At 32.8% G+C, this 22525-nt stretch overlaps 1 protein-coding gene and 1 long non-coding RNA gene across 3 annotated transcripts; one reads left to right on the forward strand and one right to left on the reverse strand.

Annotated features, from left to right (window-relative positions):
• Nucleotides 1–4878: 4878 nt before the first annotated feature.
• LOC111712206 (uncharacterized) lies at nt 4879–11438 on the reverse strand. The gene is made up of 5 exons (XM_023486751.1): nt 10641–11438; nt 9798–9889; nt 9502–9556; nt 5990–6038; nt 4879–5031 (listed from the first exon to the last, which is right to left on the reverse strand). Exons 1-5 carry the CDS (start codon nt 10727–10729, stop codon nt 4879–4881), a joined length of 438 nt encoding a protein of 145 aa, XP_023342519.1. The 5' UTR covers nt 10730–11438.
• Nucleotides 11439–19059: 7621 nt separating this feature from the next.
• Nucleotides 19060–20674, forward strand: LOC111712221 (uncharacterized). Of its 2 annotated transcripts, XR_002767409.1 has the most exons (3): nt 19060–19392; nt 20218–20386; nt 20464–20674. It is a non-coding gene; the product is annotated as an uncharacterized LOC111712221 (long non-coding RNA). The 2 variants fall into 2 exon arrangements; XR_002767408.1 differs by lacking the exon at nt 19060–19392 and having other exon boundaries at nt 19847–20386.
• Nucleotides 20675–22525: the final 1851 nt, after the last annotated feature.

The raw sequence follows: 22525 nt of genomic DNA on the forward strand, positions 1-22525 counted from the left end.
GGCTACCCATAGGAACCCAAGAAAAACCGTTTAGTCCAGAGGCGCAACTAGGGGGGGGGGCGGCCGGGCGCGCGCCCTCCCCTAGCACCTGAGAGGGGGGGCGCCCCCCCCCCCTGCAGAATGAAAAGAAAGAAAGAATGGCGAAAATCTGTATCACAGGAATAAGAAAACTAATAGAGTTATTGTAGAAATTTTATTATACTATAGTTAGTTTAAAAAAAAATATTTTTATCTTTCTCAATTCTCAAGGCTATTGTAAACATTTAATGTAAAAAAAGTTCTGAACTGTATTTTATTTGTGTTGAGTTAATAGAGTACTCGTAGATATCAAACTTTGAATTCTTTTGGTAAAATATTCCAAGTTTGAAATATCAAATGTTTACACCACTCGATGCAAAGATTTAGGGATTAAAATATTTGAGTTTGTGGCAAAAACTCATATCCAAATCAAGAGAAAATTCTGAACCTGGCAAATTTCTAACTGATTATCATATTTCATAACTAACAAGATTTATCTTCTTTGACAGAAGTTCTATAAAATCGAAAATGAATTTAGATTATAAAAATTGGTTAGATCAATCATTAATTCAATAACTTCAAGAGAAAAGGTAACATTATCTGTCCTTTTTCAATTTAAATGATTGAATTTATTCTTTACCTATGTATTTTTATGATTATTTCTTGCAGTTTAATCTGTAATTAAACCAGGTACTTAAAAAATACTCTTTTGCGATTTGCACACACATACAATGAATTCACTCATATCATTTATTTTATAGCTGATAGAAGTATAAATTTTGTAAAAACTCAAGAACAAAAAATCGATTTGAACTGAACACAGCCAAATCTGCATGCAACAACTTAAAATTTCCTTTTTTTCGACTTCAAACCCTTAAAAACTTATGTTTTCGAAAAATTTTCAAAAATGGGGGAAGGAAACCCCCCCTTTCCCCCCCCCCCCCAGACCATTACAAAATTATATATTGCCTCTCCCCTTTCAAAAGTCCTAGTTGCGCCTCTGCAGACAGAGGAACGAAATATAAACTTTAATTTCAGAGGAAATTAATTCCAAAACTATAACTCTTGGCCCATTTCTAACACTGAGTGTTAGAAATGGGCCAAATCTGCAAAGTTATCTTTTTCATGCATATATCTCTAATCCAAGCCGACACTTGCAAAACTAATCTATACAATTTATTAAAAATGGCTAAAACTAATTGAAAGAAGAAATGTCCACTTTAAACTATAATAATAATTGGTGTGAGAATTAGTTTTTGATAATGGTTTTCATTTTCGAAAATATATATCCCTGTTTTCAAACAATTACCGCATTTCGCCTTTTTCGGAACATATCCTGGTTTTGAGATAATTACTCGAAGTCGAATTCATGATCAATGTCAATTTTCAAGCATTTACGCATTTACTTACGTAGCCAAACAAGATTTTTTGATAAGGTAAAATAGAAGAGAAATTTTTTGTTCTTTTATAATTAAAAAATCGAGAAATCAAAGTTTAATATTATTTTGTTCTTACAATATATCGACTTAACTATAGAAATACGGGAAATTGTTTATCTAGAAATGTGGGAAATTAAATCAACCTTATTCTATAATTTAACAAATAAATAGTGAAATTAAGATTTTAGAAATAATTTTGCAGGTCTTCCATAAGATAAATTTTACTTTCAGTGATTTATTTTGTAAGTTATATGAAAGTGAGAATTTTGTTCTGAATTGTGGATTATACTCAAAAAGGGGAAAGTGGGTTTTGTCTCGAAAACGCGATTATGTTTCAAATTCAGGATATGTTCGAAAATGGAAAACCTAACATTGTCTTGAAAACGGTCAATGGTTTAATATAAAAAGAATTCCTTTTATAATTTTGGTTCCAGAAAATAGTTTTAAATTGGGAGTGTTGTCATCGTTCTGATCGAAATAACATACATCGTTTTATAAAAACTAACGAAAAAACGATCGATTTTAAACAGATAGTTTATTTTCTGAATGACCGATTTTTGAAAAAACTATATTTTTTACTGAACGAACGATCTTATTGAACGAACAATTTTGTACTGAACGAACGATTTACCGAATGATCGTTCAGTGAGAAAACGAACGAAATATATGGAAAATGAACGATAATTTTGAGAAAGAACGAAATTGGTATTTTTGAACAATTGGAAAAAAACGAACAAAATGGGCCGTTCACGAACGATGAACGAATGAAATGAAAAGAGCCGAACGCGCCCATCTCTAGAGACTGCATTATAGTCTTGTCCATTTAAATAGATTTATAAATGCCATAGAATTTCCTTTTGCAGCCTGTCCATTATCAATGTTAATTGTTTGTCATTGTTATGTTCTGCTTAAAATTAGCTGATTTAAATCTCAATTTCCTGTATTGTCTGTGCTGCATTGCATAAATCCTCAAGCCAAAAATTAACCAGATAACCCTAATTAAGAATTGAAAATTTTCAGACAGAAAAACTAAGCAAACTTAACTATTTTTGCTTGAAGAAACAGGGTGAATCGGACATGCATATTTATGGCTCATCTCAAATGACAGGTAACTCCGAAAGTTCCTATATATAAAGTACTCTGTTTGTTTATATGTCCGATCATACATAAACCCCTAAACTGATTTGCCTCAAATCTTGATTGGGGAACTCGGGAGAACCACGGGAATGTTCTTAGCTTGGTGTATTAAAGTACCAATCGATTTTTATAAGGAAAAAAGCTAAAATCGTAATTAAACACCAAGTGCGGGTAAACGGCGAGAGTAACTATGAGTAGCCTGTGCTCCCTGTGCAGCGCCGGGCAATTCAGCTAGTCCACAATAAGGAAATACCCGAGAAAATCACGGGTTGGGGTAATTCTAAAATGGCGGGCTAATTTCTCAAATTTCCTATGGAATGTCGTAAAATTAAGACTGAAAAATTTAGGCAAACAAAATATAAACATTCTCTACCGGTAGAAAAAATACAATATTTTTTAGACAAACATTATATTCTGTCAGACAACACTATACTTCACCAGACAAACATTATATCCCGCAAGACAAACATTATATCCTGCCAGACATATATATCGATATCCCGCCAGACAAACAATATATCCCGCCAGACAAACATTATATCCCGCCAGACATATACATCGATATCCCGCCAGACAAACATTATATCCCGCCAGACAAAAATTATATTCCGCCAGACAAACATTATTTCCCGCCAGACAACCATTATTTCCTGCCAGGACAAACATTTTTTCCCGACAGGACAAACATTATATTTCGCCAGACAAACATTATATTCCGCCAGACAAATATCATTTCCCGCCAGGAAAAATATTATATCCCGCCAGAAAAACATTATATTCCGCCAGACAAACATTATTTCCCGCCAGGACAAACATTATTTCCCGCCAGGACAAACATTATATTCCGCCAGACAAACATTATTTCCCACCAGGACAAACATTATTTCCTGCCAGGACAAACATTATATCCAGTCAGACAAACATTATATCACACCAGTTTATATAATACCTCCTTTCTCATGTTCAATCTTACAAATACTATGTTCAGCTAACAAAACATAATAATCATATTTATTCTAACAAACATAATGTCTGGCTAGCTAAAGATTAAACATTACATTCAATATTTAGCTAACCAAATATTATTTCCTGACCAACACAGGCCTATGGCCTGTGGGGAAGAGTTTCCTCTAATGGAAAAATGGAAAAGAAAATATTTTGATTTCCTAGGTAATTATTGGGGAGGGATGGTGGTGGGGGGGGAATTGCAGATAGGGAACTCGAGTACCAAGGGGCAATTTGGTTTGAGGATGGAGGGGAAGGAGGGGTAAAGGGAGGGGATGGGTCAAAGGCAAAACAGATTTCTAAGCCCCAGGACAGGAAGTCGGGGTGGGGTGGGAGTCGGACCATTAAGGTTTGGGTAGAGTATAATCACAGGTGGAAAACCCAAGCCTTTGATTCGTAAACAGTGTTCTGTTCTCTCGGCTATAGTAGAACTATGAAATAGGGAAACCCTGTATGGTGTAGTCATTCAGAATTCTCTTTAAAGGGAAAGACCGGCTATGTGTAAGGTAGTTAAACTGAGTATGCAGTTTTGTGGAAAAAATCTTTAGGATTCATTTTAAACTTATAAAACGTTTCCACGATGTATAATTACTGAGTCTGAAAATGTATCCACTCAAAAATACGATTTTTAACGTCGACTTTGCACTCAAACTCAGGATTTACAGATCTTTAAAAAGTTTCATATGTCTTAAATGAATCCTAAAGAATTTGTCCACAACACTGCACACTAAGTTAATTTTTCTTCCTTACAAAGCCGGTCTGTCCCTTTAACCCTCTGTTACAAGGGGGGGGGGTGGAAGGACCTTCGCACCCCCTGATAGATTCAGGTTTCAGAATATCTTAAGGGAAAGAATACCTAGTGCAAGACAGGAAAGGAAATATTCACCTTCGGTGCGTCTTTTGGTTCCTAAATTTGGATTTTTTTTGTTCCAAAATAAATCTAGCACCCCCTGACATAAATCCTGTATCCACCCTTAAATGTAATGTATAGTAGAATTAGGAACACCTATGTCGTATGATAATACATAGGATGTTGTAGTATAATTAGAAAATGTAGTCGTATATTATAAATTACCTATGTTGTATGATATTACATTGGATGATAGTCTATAAGAAGAGAATTTGGAAAACCATAGATGATGTATGATAATACATAGAATACAGTCTAGGAGAATTAGGAAAATCTATGTCCTATGATAATAGATAGGATGTTGTAGTGTAATTAGATAATTTAGTCGTATATTATAAATTAAGTTAAAACCATGATAACATTCTAATGTTAAATAAATCCAAGATAAGTTCCTGAATTTGTGATGGTTGTCGTGTTAATTCTTTTTTCTTTAACCTGTCCTTTAATAATATTACTTACTATGTCTCCTGAAGAGGTTTTGTGGAGTCCTTTCTTACTCCCAGATCCAACCACACCATAGGTCTAAACATTCAAAACATTTAAACATTTAATACATTAAATACATTAAAAACATCAAAATCCGGTTGAGAAAGGTCCATCGTCTATATAGATTAGAACCGGAAACTAATTTTCTAATCCTTATATCTTTGCAACATGATGTCACAGACCTTTGATATCTCTAACGATGATTTCTGCCAGAGTAAGTAGTCAAGAGTTTAAGATATCAAAGGTTTATAGGATCAGGGACCTTATTTTATGAATAAAGACAAAGTTAAAACCTATTCTCTTGTGCACTGAAGAGAAGTGGTTCAACTTAGTATACGCTGTTCAACTATGTCTCGCTATTTAAATTTGGTCCATAGTTGCAAAGATATATGGATTAGAAAATTAAAGTTTGAGGTAAGTAACCAGTTTCTTTGTCTGATAACTGATTAGTGATCATACATTGGATGTGAAAGTGCAGAGGATTTTAATTTTCTAGGAATAAAATAAAGACTTTATTTATTTTTATTTATATATTTATCAAACTTCCATAAAAGTGACAGGAAATTTTTCCTCAGATTAAAATTAAGGTCTGAGGCAAAAATACATAGATTTGTTTTCTCTCGCTGAACTAGTTTAATAATCAACAAAATCAAACAATTACATTTTACAAACATGAAACATCTCATTTTGACATAACAAACAGAACTGGCGCTGGTTGTCTGATTTCTTATGATAGAAAATGTATTTCATGCTGTTAGAATTGAAACCCTAATATTTTCTTCGTAATAAATTTCGAACTAACCGAAACCATCTCAAGAATACAAACATTGAGGTCGAAATTATGTAAAAATATATGAGATACACCTTTTACCTAACAATAACATTCTTATCATAATATCATGGTTTCGATTGTTTGATGTCGTGAATAAATTGTCGATGGTTTCATGACACCTAAAGTACAACAAAGTTACATTTTTACAACATCCGTTCTTACTCCGCAGTGGCCTCCGGAGGCAGTCCGTCCCAGAGCCATGTGAGGTCGCCTTCATAACAAATATGTCAAATTAGCTTAATTCATTTTCATAGGGTTTCCTATCTTTTCCTAATAAATTCTCTGATTGAAATCTCCCACGGAATCTTTCTTGAAGCTGTTAAGAATGCAAAACTATTCAAACCAAGTTTAAAATTAATGAACCATTCATGGCAGAACTACGACAACCTATCATCAAAAAAGTTGGTCCTCCAAAAAAAAGTACCAGTCATTTTCCGGATCAAGTTCATAAAGTTTCAGCATTTCGTATCTAGTTCTGTTTGACGGGGTCTATTTATTCGTATTTTGGCCAGAGAACGGTTAATCTATAAAAGTTTTTTTTTAAGATTTTGCAACTAAGCTGGCAATTTTTATATCTATAAATATATGTGTTAAACTTATTTAAGTCATTCTCTTCCAAACTGATTGGAGAAATACAGAAAAATCTTCAATTTCAATTTAACTAAAAGTTTGCAGTTCTGCTTGTTCCTTTAGGTTAATACTCATTTGTCCATTAAAAGTACGAGGTAAAATGTAAAAGTGCACATGGCATATTTTTGAAAGAGTTTATTGTTGGAATTTTTCAGTGTGAGGATCTAAAAAAAAGGTTTTTAGGAAATCTTATTACGTATGTTTGTAAAACCAGTTTATGAAATTATCCGAAAAGTTTTGAATGATCTTAAAAGAGATTTGGGAATATGTGAAGAGTTAGGAGGATATTTATACAGGGTGTCACTAAAAAACTGTGCTGTAGGGGTATTAGTTACTGACGAAACAATATTCGTTTAATTTTTACAACCAAGGTGTAAATCGAAAATAGATTTCCCGGATTTTTCAAATTTTCATTTGTTCCCAAAGTATGAACAAATTAAAGATTTTCGAAATTTCGAAACTACCTAAATTCTTAAACCTATCATAAAAATGGATCAATAACAAATTTAGGCGTAAAAATCATTTCTAAGGTAAAAATAATCTTATCTTTTAAAATATTTTTTTTGTAATTTCAGATTCCCAAAAAATGTTTTATTTTTGTGCTCAGGTGGGTTAGATTAAAAAAAATTTGTTAATAAAGCTAGTTGTGGATAGTACAAATTGATCTCAAAACGAAAATAACATTTTTTTTTTGTGGTCTGGGCAAGGTTCGTACCCTTAGTTTTTTTTCATTTTTTTTCTTAATGTTAATTTCATTTTCCGATTGCTCTAGCTCCAAAAGTAAAAATCGTGAATCCAAAATTTTAGTTAAAATAGAAACTTTACACGTACAGCTTATAATCAAAATAAAATTTCGAAAATTTTGAATATTTTCATAGTCCCTTTCTTTCTACCGGGAAAGATAAGCAGATGACGTGAAAAATCGAAAATTTAAAAAATCAGAGAAATCGATTTACACTCAAGGAATTGGCTTTAACAAAAAAAAGTATATGAGACCTAGAAGGAAAAAAATTGCATCATGAAATAACGGAAATATGGAGCTTTCTAATAACACATTGGTTTAAAAATTTAACGAAAGTTGTTTCTTCAGTTACTAATACCATTATTGCACAGTTTTTTTTGGGACACTCTGTATATAAAGCTATTTTAGAAGATGTTTTGATGATATTAGGATAATATGTATGTAGAATATGAGAATAAATAGAAGAGAAAAATAAAAGAGTTTGTGAATATATTAGAAGAGTTTGTGAATATATTAAAAGAGTTTGTGAATATATTAGAAGAGTTTGTGAATATATTAGAAGAGTTTGTGAATATATTAGAAGAGTTTATGAATATATTATAAGAGTTTATGAATATATTAGAAGAGTTTATGAATATATTAGATGAGTTTGTGAATATATTAGAAGAGTTATGAATATATTAGAAGAGTTTATGAATATATTAGAAGAGTTTGTGAATATATTAGAAGAGTTTGTAAATGTATTAAAAGAGTTTGTGAATATACTAGAAGAGTCATGAATATATTAGAAGAGAAGAGTTATGAATATTTTAGAAGAATTTATGAATATATTAGAAGAGTTTATGAATATATTAGAAGAGTTTATGAATATATTTTAAGAGTTTATGAATATATTAGAAGAGTTTATGAGTCTAACGACGTCCGATAAAATCTACGACTAACTAAAGAATGACGTGCATGATATATGCATATTGTATAACTGTACAAAGTGAACAATGAAAATGTTAAAAATGTTAATTAAAGAGCTGAACAATAATAGATTTATTTAGAATATTTAGGAGAAAGATGTTTACGTAGACTAGTTCAATAGATGAAGTAGATCATTAGACTTTTCCGAGAAAAATCTTTATTTTGATTTTTAATTTTGCAAATCCTAAACAATGTCAAAACTAAAAAAAAATAGTTATCTAAATTGACAATCATTCTTTTTTTTTAAGGGGCAAATTAGAGTATTCATATGTTTTTTATATGCTTTTGCAAACATTTTTTTTTGTATACTTATGATAAAAAATACCTAAATTTGGTGTATTCAAAATTATTTCAATTTAATTCCTAAAATATTTTAAAAGATGAAATTGAAATCATTCAAAAATGCGGATTAATATTTAGAGAATTAATAATGCAAATCCTGTATCATATATAAATATATATATTAATGATAACTAATTCCAAGGAGAATTGAATATAAGGAGGGGGCGATAGGGTTTCCGTAAACTTTGCTGTGACGTTTTTGGACTACTGAATAACTAGTTTTTGCGTAACAACAATAACAAAGGCAGCTGATCTAATGTAAACAAACATGAGTTAGTACGGTGAATTTTCATCTAACGCCAGATGTTTGTTTATCATTTGTGTTATTATTTACAATCTTTATTATTGTTGTTACGCAAAAACTAGTTCTTCAGCAGTCCAAAAACGTCAAAGCAAAGTGTACGGAAACCCTATCGCCCCCTCCTTATATTCAATTCTCCTTGATTAATTCTGTTAACTTTTTAAAATTAACATGATTGTATCATGATTGTCAACGTCACTATTTGAGATGAATATTTATTAAAAATTATCAAAACTTTTACGATGACGTTAAATCTAGCATAAATTAAATCAAGCCAATTTATAGCTTGTCTTTTGCTTTCGAGAAAGTTATCATTTCTTATAAATAAACTTTGCTCTTAGAATTAGATGAAATGGGAAGCATTGTGAATTCTTTATTAAGCTGACACAGTACGAAAGACCCACCTAGAGCTAAGAATGTACGGGCTGCAACCGAATACAATTATTTGATTATTCAAAAACCATTACCAATAGTATATATACATGTAATAAACGAAGAATAGTTAAAATTCAAATTGTGAAGCTAAAAAGAAAAGTTTTAGAAAGAAAATAAATCAGGGAGGAAATTGAGTCCAAAATATAGATGCTCTCTGTTGATCAAATCACAGGACGTGCTATTCACCGTGGATATTCTCTTTATTTTTATAATTGTGTTGATAACGTTTTAAACTGATGATTAATAAACTCGAACCTGATCGGAGAAACCATAGATCTGTACACACCGGAGGAACAGGTTCGGGTAGATACTAGAACAAGATATAAATATATAACCAGTATACCTGTATCCTATAGTACCCCCTGTATGGTACCTGTATCCTGGAACCCCCTGTATACCTGTATTCAGGTATCCCTATATCCTGATATCCCATGTATCCTGGTATCCCTGTATCCTGGTATCCCTGTATCCTGGAATCCCTGTATCCTGGTATCCCTGTATCCTGGTATCCCTGTATCCTGGTATCCCTGTATCCTGGTATCCCTGTATACCTGACATTGGTGAGAATGATCTAGGAACTGCTAATGAAGGGGAGTAGGGTCTGTTATCAATATTTAATGCAGGACATGAAGAGGAGTTTTCCCTAAAAATAGATTTCATCAGTGTAAAAACTTTTTGACGAATAGCACATTTAAAACAATTTTTCACCTCCACTATATAATTTGGATTTTTGAAGAAAAAAAATGTTAGTGTTGGTGAAATGCACAAAATCTAAAAATTGACAAATTATCATTTTTTAAGGTAAACACATTCCCCTTTCACAAAAATTATTTTACATTTTTCCACCCAAAATATGTCTTCATTCGATCATAAAACCGGACATGTAAACTGTACACCAAGTGGTAAACATAAAACTGTGGAATACAAAGACGAAATATTATTATATATATCTGATAAAGTTGTTATAAAAAGTAAAAAAATTTTTATCAGTGGATTGAACATCACTGTTGTTAGTCGAATATGGTTCTGACCTACTGAATGGTGATAAGTAGGGTGGGTAGTGAAACTGTTGTTATATGGTTCTGACCTACTGAATGGTGATAAGTAGGGTGGGTAGTGAAACTGTTGTTTGTCGAATATGGTTCTGACCTACTGAATGGTGATAAGTAGGGTGGGTAGTGAAACTGTTGTTTGTCGAATATGGTTCTGACCTACTGAATGGTGATAAGTAGGGTGGGTAGTGAAACTGCACTGTTAGTCGAATATGGTTCTCACCTACTGAATGGTGATAAGTAAAATGGGTAGTGAAACTGTTGTTTGTCGAATATGGTTCTGACCTACTGAATGGTGATAAGTAGGTAGTGAAACTGTTGTTTGTCGAATATGGTTCTGACCTACTGAATGGTGAAAAGTAGGGTGGGTAGTGAAACTGCTTGTTAACTGTTGGCGGAAGATTGCTCTGGGTCCGGGTTAGGTTTGGCATGATGATCTTCCTGCTAGCAGATATTATCCTGAAGAGATTTATATTTCTTATTTGTCAGATAATAGTATCGAATCCCGTATAATTAATGTACGGAAAAGCGTTGAATCCCGTACAATTCTCATTAATGTACGGAACATCGTTGAATCCCGTACAATTTTCATTAATGTACGGGATAGCGTTGAATTCCGTACAATTCTCATTAATGTACGGAACAGCAACTGGTGCCGTACCAAAATTAGAATATCAATGTGTACGGAGTCGGACAGGGTAAAAGTTGAATGGATTCTAGCACGAGGTTTATATTGAGAGCAGCGAGGTTGCTGAACTCCGTACTTCCGTTACAACTACTTCTCAAGTACCTGCACTGCACTGCCTCAAATCCTAAATAAATGATTCAAGATTTAGAAAACTCTAATGTGAAGTCAACTGGTGAAGACAAATTCAATCCCGTAGCTAGGAATTTAGAAAGGGGGGGGGGTCACAACTTTATAAAAATGCATTGGAGCGTTAAGGAAAACGCGAAAAAAATGATTGACCTCAAAACCTCAGAAAATGCTAAGATTTATGAATCAAGGTTAAAAAACTGAATTTTAGTTTATTCCTGCACTCATATATAATTTTAGATAGATGTTTTGTTTGTTTTAAAGCATGTCTTAGTTCTCTTACAAACTATTGAGAAGATATCTTGTATTCGCATGATAACAAATAATTTTTGATATTGATAACAAATATTTCCTTTATAACTGAAGGAATATTGACGTGTTACATCAGAAAACTCTGTTCAAAATAGATGTTGTAATTATGAAGTTAAAGGCTAGAAACCATAAATAAATGAATGTTTATAAGAACAAATTTTACTTGGACAAATAGTCGAACATTATTTTTTTTAAGGACAAGGAAAATAGCATTAAAAAGGATGCAAAAAATATTCAATTTTCAAAAATTCGGACATTAAAACTACACCTGCTAGTTAGAGTATGAGTTTAATGAAATTCTATCTTTAACTCAGTTTTTGCTGCATATTGTTTCTCTTAGATCTAAGATAGTTTATAAAAATCAATAATCTATGAATCTTTTCATTTTTCGAGTTAAACGAGTGGTTGGTGGTTGAACTGTCTCTATGTAGTTCAACCACTTCTCGCGATTCATTAAATCCGGTTCCTGTTCCCTCAAACCAACAAAATTTAATTAAATTGTTGTGAACCCAGCAAGTTCAATGGAATTATCTCCGATTCAGAAAAGGATTTTCACCACATTTTTAGAGAAGTATCTTTCTTAAAACAGAAATTACCGAATTACAAACTACAATTGATAAATTAGAAAAACATAACTCCGCACAAGTAAAAAAGGAAACTAAAAGAGCAGAAGTTCATGAAGTAAAATGTTTACCAACTTTAGAGGATATGTATGTATAGCGAGAGAACGTGTATACAGCGTGCCAGCGCTGTTAGTAAACTGGAGATCAATTGATTGACAGATACTGACTAACAGCAGACAGATAGATGGAGAGTAGAGAGGAGAAGAGAGGCAGAGAGACAGCGAGAATAGATAGATAGAGAGCTAAAGATGAAAAGAGATAGATAGATAGATACAGAAGAGAGGATAATAAGAGAACTATAAAGAGAGGATGATAAATAGATAAAAAGCTAAAAACACCAAAGTGGATAAAAGAAAGAGAGGAGAGAGAGGAGAGAAGTGAGAGGAGAGAGGAGAAGGGAGAGAGAAGAGAGAAGAGAGGAGAGAGAAGAGAGGAGAGAGGAGAGAGGAGAGAAGAGAGAAGAAAGATGAGATAAGAGATAAGAGAGTAGAGAGGAGAGACGAAAGAGGAGAGAAGAGTGGAGGAGAGAAAAGAGGAGGAGAAACGAGAGAGGAGAGAAAGAGAAGGAGAGAAAGAGGAGGAGAGAAAGAGGAGGAGAGAAAAGAGAGGAGAGAGAGAAAAGAGGAGGAGAAACGAGAGAGGAGAGAAAGAGAAGGAGAGAAAGAAAGAGGAGAGAAGAGTGGAGGAGAGAAAAGAGAGGAGAGAAGTGAGGAGGAGAGAAAGAGAAGAGAAAGAGGAGGAGGGAAGAGAGGAGGAGAGGAAAGAGGAGGAGAGAAGAGAGAGATTGACGATTAGAAACTAGCTGAGCTTTATGTTCACTTATCATTACAGGGGCGTACACAGGAATTTGTTTAGGGGGGCTTACATTTTTTTCCAGGGTGGGCTCAGCACCCGTTTGGGCCTGAAAACCCACTTGGAAGCCATAGGTTTAGTGGTCCAGGGGGAGGAGTTGTGCCTCCCCCCCCCCTCCTTGTGTTCTCCTCTACTTTTTAAAGATTAGTATTATTGATCTAATCAATTTTTGATAAAGGACTTCATATCGTCTGAGTAGATAAAGAATATAAAAAATGTTATGAAAAATCGGAAAGCAGTGTTAATTTACGACTGAAAGGCATAAGAAAATACAATATTAAGATTTATCGATTATAGATGATCACTTCTAAGAAGTCTATGAACTTTCTTCTTATTTAGGATGAAAAAATTATGAATAGATGGATTAATATACAGGGTGTCCCACGAAACATGAGAGTTGGTAAATAGTTATGAAAGTCGTCTTTCATATACTTTATTAGATATTAAAGGTTTTTTTGCAGTTTATTTCGAAAATCTTTTTCTGAAACATATTTTACTGTAACAAGACTCCCATATAGTATTTGTATTATTGTCTTTGGTATCAAACAACTTAACAAATTATGGAAGAAGACATTCTAAAATATTCACCAACTGTCATGTTTCGTGGGACACCCTGTAACTAAGGATATAAGAATGGAAAATTCCGCTATTTCTTCTGTCAGTTTACTGCAAATAACTGAAAATGGGTTGGATGGAAGGAAGATGGATCAGAGAGATGAAATAAGGATATAAAAATGGAAGGAAGAGGGAAGGATGGATATAAAGATAAATCTAAGGATGTAAGAATAAAAAGAAAGCGGGAAGGATGGATATATAGATAAATCTAAGGATATAAGGATAAAAGGAAGAGGGAAGGATGGATATAAAGATAAATCTAAGGATGTAAGGATAAAAGGAAGAAGGAAGAATGGATATATTTTCATAAATCTAAGGATATAAGGATAAAAGGAAGCGGGAAGGATGAATATAGAGAAAAATCTAAGGATATAAGGATAAAAGGAAAAAGGAAGAATGGATATATTTTCATAAATCTAAGGATATAAGGATAAAGGGAAGAGGGAAGGATGGATATAAAGATAATTCTAAGGATAAAAAAGGAGGAGGGAAGAATGGATATATAGATTAATCTAAGGTTATAGGATAAAAGGAAGAGGAAAGGATGGATATAAAGATAACTGTAAGGTTATAAGGATAAGAGGAAGAGGGAAGGATGGATATAAAGATAAATCTAAGGATATAAGGATAAAGTTAAGAGGGAAGGATGGATATAGAGATAAATATAAGGATATATTTAAGGATAAAATGAAGGATGGATATAATGATATAATAATGACAGGAAGATTGATGAATAGAGATGGATATTTAAACCTGAGATAAATAAAAGAGAAGATGATATATTGATCCTTTAATATTCCGAATGATCACTTTGTATAGATACTAGGAGCTCGGGACATATTAGCAACCTATGTACATCATAATTTATCTGAAATTGATTTACTCAAAGGGATTGTAAACATAACTTTAAGTGATCCTCCATTGATAGAGGGGCATGCTTGGTCAAAACTGAAGCTTTGTCTGATTAAGTATGGATTATATTTGCGTGCTCTTGTTTTGGAACCTAATTATTTTTATTGGCTGTTTTTTATCTACAACGGTGACTTGCGCATTTCCTGCTTCAGAAACAACTGAAAAATAATCAGAATTAAACATTTTTCTAGTTAGAATAATGATGTTATCTTCATTATTGTTCAGATTAAGGCGTTAAGGGTCCCGTTCTGAACCGGGCATGCCCCCCTTTAAGGGTCCCGTTCTGAACCGGGCATGCCCCCCTTTTTTAAATTAAACAATTTTAAATGAAATAAGTTTAAATTTTTTATAAGGAAAATTTAAAATTTCCGTATCTACCTCTCACTCATAAAAATCAGAGTAAAAAAAGGGCAAAGGCGAAGATTTATCCTTAAGGGTGTTTAACAAAAAATAAGAAAATTCGCAATTTTCAGCTCTGGTCTTATTCTTAAAGAAAAGTTGTTTTTCAATGGCTCTTCAGGTTTCAACTGAACAGCGTTTATTTAAAACTTAAGAATAAACTAAAAAGAAAGAAACTCGAGGATTTAAAGAACTTTTCCTTAAAAATTAGACCAGAACTGAAAATTGCGAATATTTTCTTATTGAAATTTTGCAAATTTTCTGTGATTCTGTAATTCAATCTTTATAAAATTCTAGAATTTAATAAAAATAATATATACATACACAGTTTTACTTTTCTGAACTTTTGATTTTGAGAGAAAAAAGGTTCGCGGATTTGTTTTGGCCAGAGTTGCAAGAAAAATAAAAAATTTCCAAAAAAAATATTGAAAAAACACCCCTAATCACACTTTTTTTTTGACTCACCCTGTACTTCTACAGTATACAATATACATCCCTGTAAAACTAGTCCATGTATTGTATCCTACATATGTAAACCTCCTACACAAGTTCCTCATGTTGTATAACTTCCTCATAGCGGTCCAAATAGATTAGAAGATAGATAGATAGAAATATATACAATAGATAGATAGACATAGATATATGCACATTACAGTGTTAAATATAGTAATAAGATGCAGAATAATTAGTTTTAGCATTAGATATTAGATATTAGATATTAGAAGATGAGACAGCAAATAAATCTAATTAAAGGATATCTGCTTATGAAAAACGATTATGCAAAACAAAGTATAGGTACTAAACAAATCTCCTATTCTTGAAAAATTAAAACTTAATATAATTCTGAGCAAACCAGCTTGACTCCTTGGCTTCAGTTAGAAAACTAGAAAGAATACTATATTAAATACTATACGGAATACAGTAATGAATTCTATAATGAACACTTTACTGAATACTGAATAGAATGAATACTAGAATGAATACTAGAATAAATGCTAAAATGAATACTAGAATGAATTGAATGAATACTAGAATAAATACTAGAATGAACACTAGAATGAATTCTAAAATAAATGCTATAATGAATACTTTACTGAATACTAAAAAGAATGAATACTAGAATGAATACTAGAATAAATGCTGAACTGAATACTGGAATGAATTAAATGAATACTATAATAAATACTAGAATGAACACTAGAATGAATACTAAAATGATTGCTATAGTGAAAACTAGAGTGAATGCTATAATAAATACTAGAATAAATGCTATAATGAAAACTAGACCGAATGCTATAGTGAATACTAGAATGAATGCTATAATGAATACTAGAATGAATCCTATAACGAATACCAGAATGAATGCTATAATAAATGCTAGAATGAATGCTATAATGAATACAAGAATGAATGCTATAACGAATACTAGAATGAATACTAAAATAAATGCTATAATGAATACTAGAATGAATACTAAAATAAATGCTATAATGAATACTAGAATGAATACTGGAATAAATACTAGAATGAATACTAGTATGAATAGTAGAATGAATACTATACTGAATACTACAATGAATGCTATAATGAATACGTGAATGAATACTAGCATGATTACTATACTGATTACCATAATGAATGCTGTAATGAATACTATAATGAATGCTGTAATGAATGCTAGGATGAATGCTAAAAGGAATTCTAGCATGAATACTAGAATGAATGCTATAATGAATACTAGAATGAAAATTCTATAATAAATACTAGCATTTAGACAGATGAAATGGTAGATAGATAGATAGATAGATAGATGGATAGATAGATAGATGGATAGATAGAAAGATAGATAGATAGATGGCTAAATACAGAGGATTGGTTGAGGAAGCCTTCCGTAATAAAATGACAAGCAACAGGTTTTATGAGATACATAGATAGGATAGATACATAGATAACGATATGTAGAATACAGAAGTAGATAAAATTCAGATATGGTATTTAATTTTTTTTATAAGTTTTAGATTGTTTTACGTCTGTTAGATGAATCCTTTACAGTGTAAATGGAAGAATCTGATGTATGCAGCATCAAAATAAAGAAAATATTGTTTTAGATCTAAATCTGGAATTTTTTCAAACACAACTTTTTTTAAAAAGAAATTCATATTAATGATTTTTTAGAAATCACATGTAATTAAGCAAGAATGCTCCAAATTTTACTATGGGTTAAAATTAAGATTAAAGGGTTTCAAGAGTACACAAAGTCGTATTAGTAATTCCGCATGATTTATACTAAAAACAGTGAATTTTATTTCATACTTCTAAATTTTAATTCTGTTGCGGAAACGATAAAGAAGGAAAACTGATTAAAAAAGAAAATCAGTTACAAAGTAGATGTACACGGTAATGCAAAAATATTCTATTTCTGTAAAAAACCGTTTACAATTTTTAGAATTGAACACGAACAGAGGGTCAACCCAGACCGAAATATATTTTCAATAAATGTGGAACTAACATCTACTTTTTTAATCTACAAAGGTTTGAAACTTTGGTCTATCACCATCACCGAATTTAAAACGAACAGAGTAATTGACTAAATGATGGATCAACCTGTGCCTGATCATTTAAAAGCAGAACACATTATTTTTTTTTTATGCAAAATAACATTTAAACTTTACTCAAGCTATAAATAATTTTTAAGAAATAAATAATTATACGCACCGGGGAATGGCGATCCTCTAAAATGGAAATAATTTACGTCAATGATGATCATTATTAATGTTGTTAAAATATAAAGTAAAAATAACTCTTGAAAACTGAAACACTAAAACATAAATAACAATTAAATATTGTAAGATATCTTTATGTCAAGTAAAAATAAACAGATTCTAAGGAGTTGAAATCTCCTTAAATTCAGAAAAAGATATGTTCAACTCCAGGCTGAATTACGATCTTCCAACCACCAAAATGGCAAATGTTTGGCTTTGAGAACTTTCTAAAATAAAAAAAAAACATGATTAACCCTGAATAAAGTTACGAAGAGAAATTGTTTGTTTACTGGTCATTTCATGTTAATTTCAGTTTGTTTTAGATAAAAATAGATTGAAAAAGGACATCAATGAGTGATATGAAAACATCAAAGTTATGTGCAATCCTTAAAGGGACAGTAAAGGAAAAATAAAAGGGGGTATAGGCTGAAAGCTAATCACTTTAGCTCTTGATCGCGACCCATGAAAGTTTTATCTGATGTTCCTGTCTCGAGAAATTGATATAAAACTGTGTTATAATTATACGAAAATTCATATATGTAAAACTTTGAAAATCTGAAACTTAAATCACGTGACCAGAACTATCACCAATGGCAGAACAGTATACTGGTCACGTGTCTCCGCCTGTATCACGTGACCACTTTACTGCACTGTCATTTGTGGAATTTCTGGTCAAGTAATACGGACGTAAAAATAATATTATGAATGAAATCTATTGAAAATAGAAACAAGAAATATAAAAGTAAACCTAAATTACAATTAGCTTTCTCTGGGATATCATCTTTTTCAGATTGGTTGCTGTTTTTCTGAGCATGGTCTGTTTAAACCAACTATTTCTATACGAAATTGTATATATATGCATTTTCGTACAAGTTTGAAACAGCTTTATATCAACTCTCGAGTTAGGAACTTCAGATAGGCGTCTCAAGGGTCTCGATGAAAAGCTAAAGTGATTAGCTTTTAGCCTATACCCCCTTTCATTTTTCCTTTACTGTCCCTTTAAGATTGGTAAATTTTTTCCTTTGAATTTACCATTTTTAGCCCCAGTATATAAAATTTGGCACTTAGTGTGTTTTTTTAGAAACACCCTTAATTGCCTTAAATTTTTGTATTTCCTTGTTGTCCCGCCTGAATGAACTGACAAGACGATTATGCAAGGAAGGAATGGGGTTGAATATACGCGTGTAGAGTCTTGCTGCCTTCAATAGGTCAGATAATAAGGAAGCTTAGTCTACTGCATTCAAACCAGGGAAGTTAGGAAAGGTATAGTGGTAGCAGGAAGTAAAGATAAATAGATAGATAGATAGATATTAGATATATATCAGATAGATAGATATATAATAAATATATATAGATAGATAAATAGATAGATAGATATTAGATAGATACATATATATTAGATAGATAGATATATAATAAATATATATAGATAGATAGATATTAGATAGATAGATATATAATGGGGATGGGGACATTCCACGCACTGAACAAATTTGGGCCAAAAATAGAAGGAAAGGGCGGGGGGCATTTCCTGGACTGGGCTCTGGCTCCTTTAATTCAGTTTAAAAAATAGATTATTTTCAATCCAATTTTATGCATAATTTCACTAGGGGGCTGAGACTGTTAATGTTAGAGAAAGAGAATTTCATCGCTTCTTGAATTAACTATATAAAAGAACGCGGAATATCTCAGAACCTGGACAAGATTGAACTGGATAAATTATCGCAGTACCTGGGAAGCTACATTCTTGAGAGAACTAAGGAGGATGGGGGAAATAATGGATACTACAACATTGCATGCCATTGGTAAGACCAATAGGAACCAGGGCAACCAAGGAAACCAGGGCAATCAGAGGGACCAGGGAAACCAGGGGAACCAGAGGAACCATGGTAACCAGGGGAACCAGGGGAACCAGGAGAACCAGGGGAACCAGGGGAACCAGGGGAACCAGGGGAACCAGGGGAACCAGGGGAACCAGGGGAACCAGGGGAATCAGAGGAACCAGGGAAACCAGGGCAATCAGAGGGATCAGGGGAACCTGAGGAACCATAGGTAACAAGGAGAACCAGGAGAACCAGGGAAACTAGGGCAGCCAGGGGGACCAAAGGAACCAGGGGAATCAGAGGAACCAATGGAACCAGGGGGACCGGGGGTATCAGAGGAACCAAGGGAACCAGGGGAACAGGGGGAACCAAGAACTAGAGGAACCAGGGAACCAGGGAAACCAAAGGAACCAGTGGAACCAGGGGAACCATGGAAACCAGGGGAACTAGGGGAACCAGGGCAACCAGGGGAACCATAGGGATCATGGGAACCAGGGGAGTCAGGGATACCAGAGGAACCAAGAGAACAAGGGGAACCAAAGGAACCTGTGGAACTAGGGGAACTAGAGGAACCCGTGGAACCAGGGGAACTAGGAGAACCAAGGGAACCAGGAACTAGAGGAACCAGGGGAATCAGGGGAATCAGGGGAACCAGGGAAACCAGATGAACCAGTGGAACCAGGGGAACCTGGGGAACCAGGAGACCCAGGGGACCCAGAGGACCAGGGGAACCAGGGGAACACAGGAGTTCATAGTAATCCTTTTTCAAAAAACTAAACTAAATGATTTATTTCGTCCCATTTTTAGGCTCGAGATTAAGTGTCACTGTGTCGGATATTCTCGGGTTTGACATGAATAAGCATCCTGACTTAAAGTCCTTTCAAGTTTCTTTGCAGACTAAACTAAAACTTTCCAAGCAAGCTTTTGGCAATGGATTGAACGCTCAGCAAGTAGAAGAGATTTCTTACTTTTATAGGTAAATATTTGTCAAATGTTAAAATACGTATCTTTTGCACATCCATGAGATGCATTTATTCATAAAGTGTTTACTAGGAGCCCTTGTTGAAGCCTTTACTGGTTCTCTGGCAATACATCCTGAAAACTACGGAAAATCCCTGACAAAGGATCTACCTCTAATCTAGTTAAACTGCCATGCCACGATGGGATCCTTGTGCGCATCTAACCAACATAAACCATCTAGCTTTGTGTTTAGAAATTTATGTTTTTTGATAGAATGATTATATGAATAAACTTTTAATTTTTATAACATTTTTGAAATCAACTATGATCCTTACATTTCACACGGATTTAACAGTTTGGTCCTGGTCAGTGTAAAAATTGTTGAATTTTAGACCAAAACTGTATTGAATTGTAATAAGAGAAATCGTCCTTGTTAGTCCAGGGTGATATTTTAGCAAACACCCAGACATTTGAAAAAAAACCATGCAATTAAAGAAAGTGAAAAAATTTTAAATTGTACGTTAGATAAAAATCTTCAAAAAACTGGATTAAGTTTCGAATTTGTTACCAGATAAATTTAACATCTCATATTTGAACACAAAATCATTTTTAAAGCAGCTAGGAGGACACAAAGTCTGTCTGTTTTTTATCCAATAAACGTCAAAACGGCTGAACCTATCAGGGGCCCGAATTGTGTGCTCACTGTGATTTAAAAGTCTCAAGCTTTCAAACAAAAATCGACGAAAATTATGCCAATTACTTCTTTAAAACCAAAAACTAACAACAAGTGGTTTATAGTGCAAAAATGTACATGAAAATGACTACAGAAAAGTAAATGAGAATTAGATATTAAAATCCAAGCCCGAGGCGCTGCAACACTTTAAAGTCGACCCTGTCTTAAAAATTGATGAGCCAATTAATAAGCAGGCTTAATCTAAGTGTGTATGTGACCTCACACAATCACAATCCAGAAATCCACTAACTTTTAAAATGATATTCCTATATTGTAATAATATTTATCCGATCAAGATAAATAGATACATCCAACCAGATAGATAGATCTAACTTTGACTCCCGTTCTTATATCTGTATATGTATCTATCTATATAATATATAGATAGATACATAGATAGATATATTATATAGATAGATAGATAGATAGATAGATAGATAGATAGATAGATATTAAATAGATAGATATACATATAAATATAGTATTTTCAACTTTTTTCAGTTTAAATATACATTTTAGATGTTTAAGTATATATTTCTTCCAAGACAAAATGTTTCATGGGTCTAACCCAATCATCAGTTGGAAAAAAACAAATGTATATAAATATGGATAAATAGACAGATAGATAAATTCTTCTAAATCTAACACTCTCAGACCCGTGAAACAAAAACTCTTTTTTTGCCAAAGGAATTGAGTCTTTTGAACAAAATCAAATGTTTAAACCCCAATATCTCTTGAACCCGATCTTGTAAACCTTTGTTTGATATTTCAAACTCAGATTATTTGAATTAAAAGAATTAATAGTTTGAAATATCTAAGGTCTACAACATTTGGTTCCAAAGATATAGTGATTAGAAAATTAGAGTTTGTGGCAAAGACTCAATTCCTTTTCGTTTTATTTAACCATCTTAAGGGCATATTCTTGCTTTAACTCGACAAAAGATTAACTGATAGATGGATAGATATAGAGAATAGATAGATAGATATTATTATTATTTTATCATATCTATTCTTTAGATGTTTTAGATAATCAGTTGGAAGAACAGTATGAGGAAAAAATGTACAATGATGGTTAACGAACGCTTTCTTTTGAGAGTGCCATCAATGATTCACAACGGTCGAAATTCGTACATAATGTGTATGTGATTTAAATAGTCAAACTTTGAAGAAGAGGTGGCACAGTACCCCCCCCCCCCATTTCCCATGAATATAAAAGAAGGAATTATTCTCCGAATTGTTAACTTAGAATTTTATTTCTGTAACGATCACTAAGTGCAAAGAATTAATAAATTTCCTCCCAAAATATGATATTACATGAGGTGGGGTTCCATACCTATACCGTCATACGATGGTGAGGGAGCAGCAGGGGGCATCCCACCCCAAAAAAATTATATATTTTACTTTCTCAATTTTAAACTGATT

This window comes from Eurytemora carolleeae, unplaced genomic scaffold, assembly GCF_000591075.1.
Source record: "Eurytemora carolleeae unplaced genomic scaffold, Eaff_2.0 scaffold298, whole genome shotgun sequence".
NCBI classification, from domain to species: Eukaryota; Metazoa; Arthropoda; class Copepoda; order Calanoida; family Temoridae; genus Eurytemora; species Eurytemora carolleeae.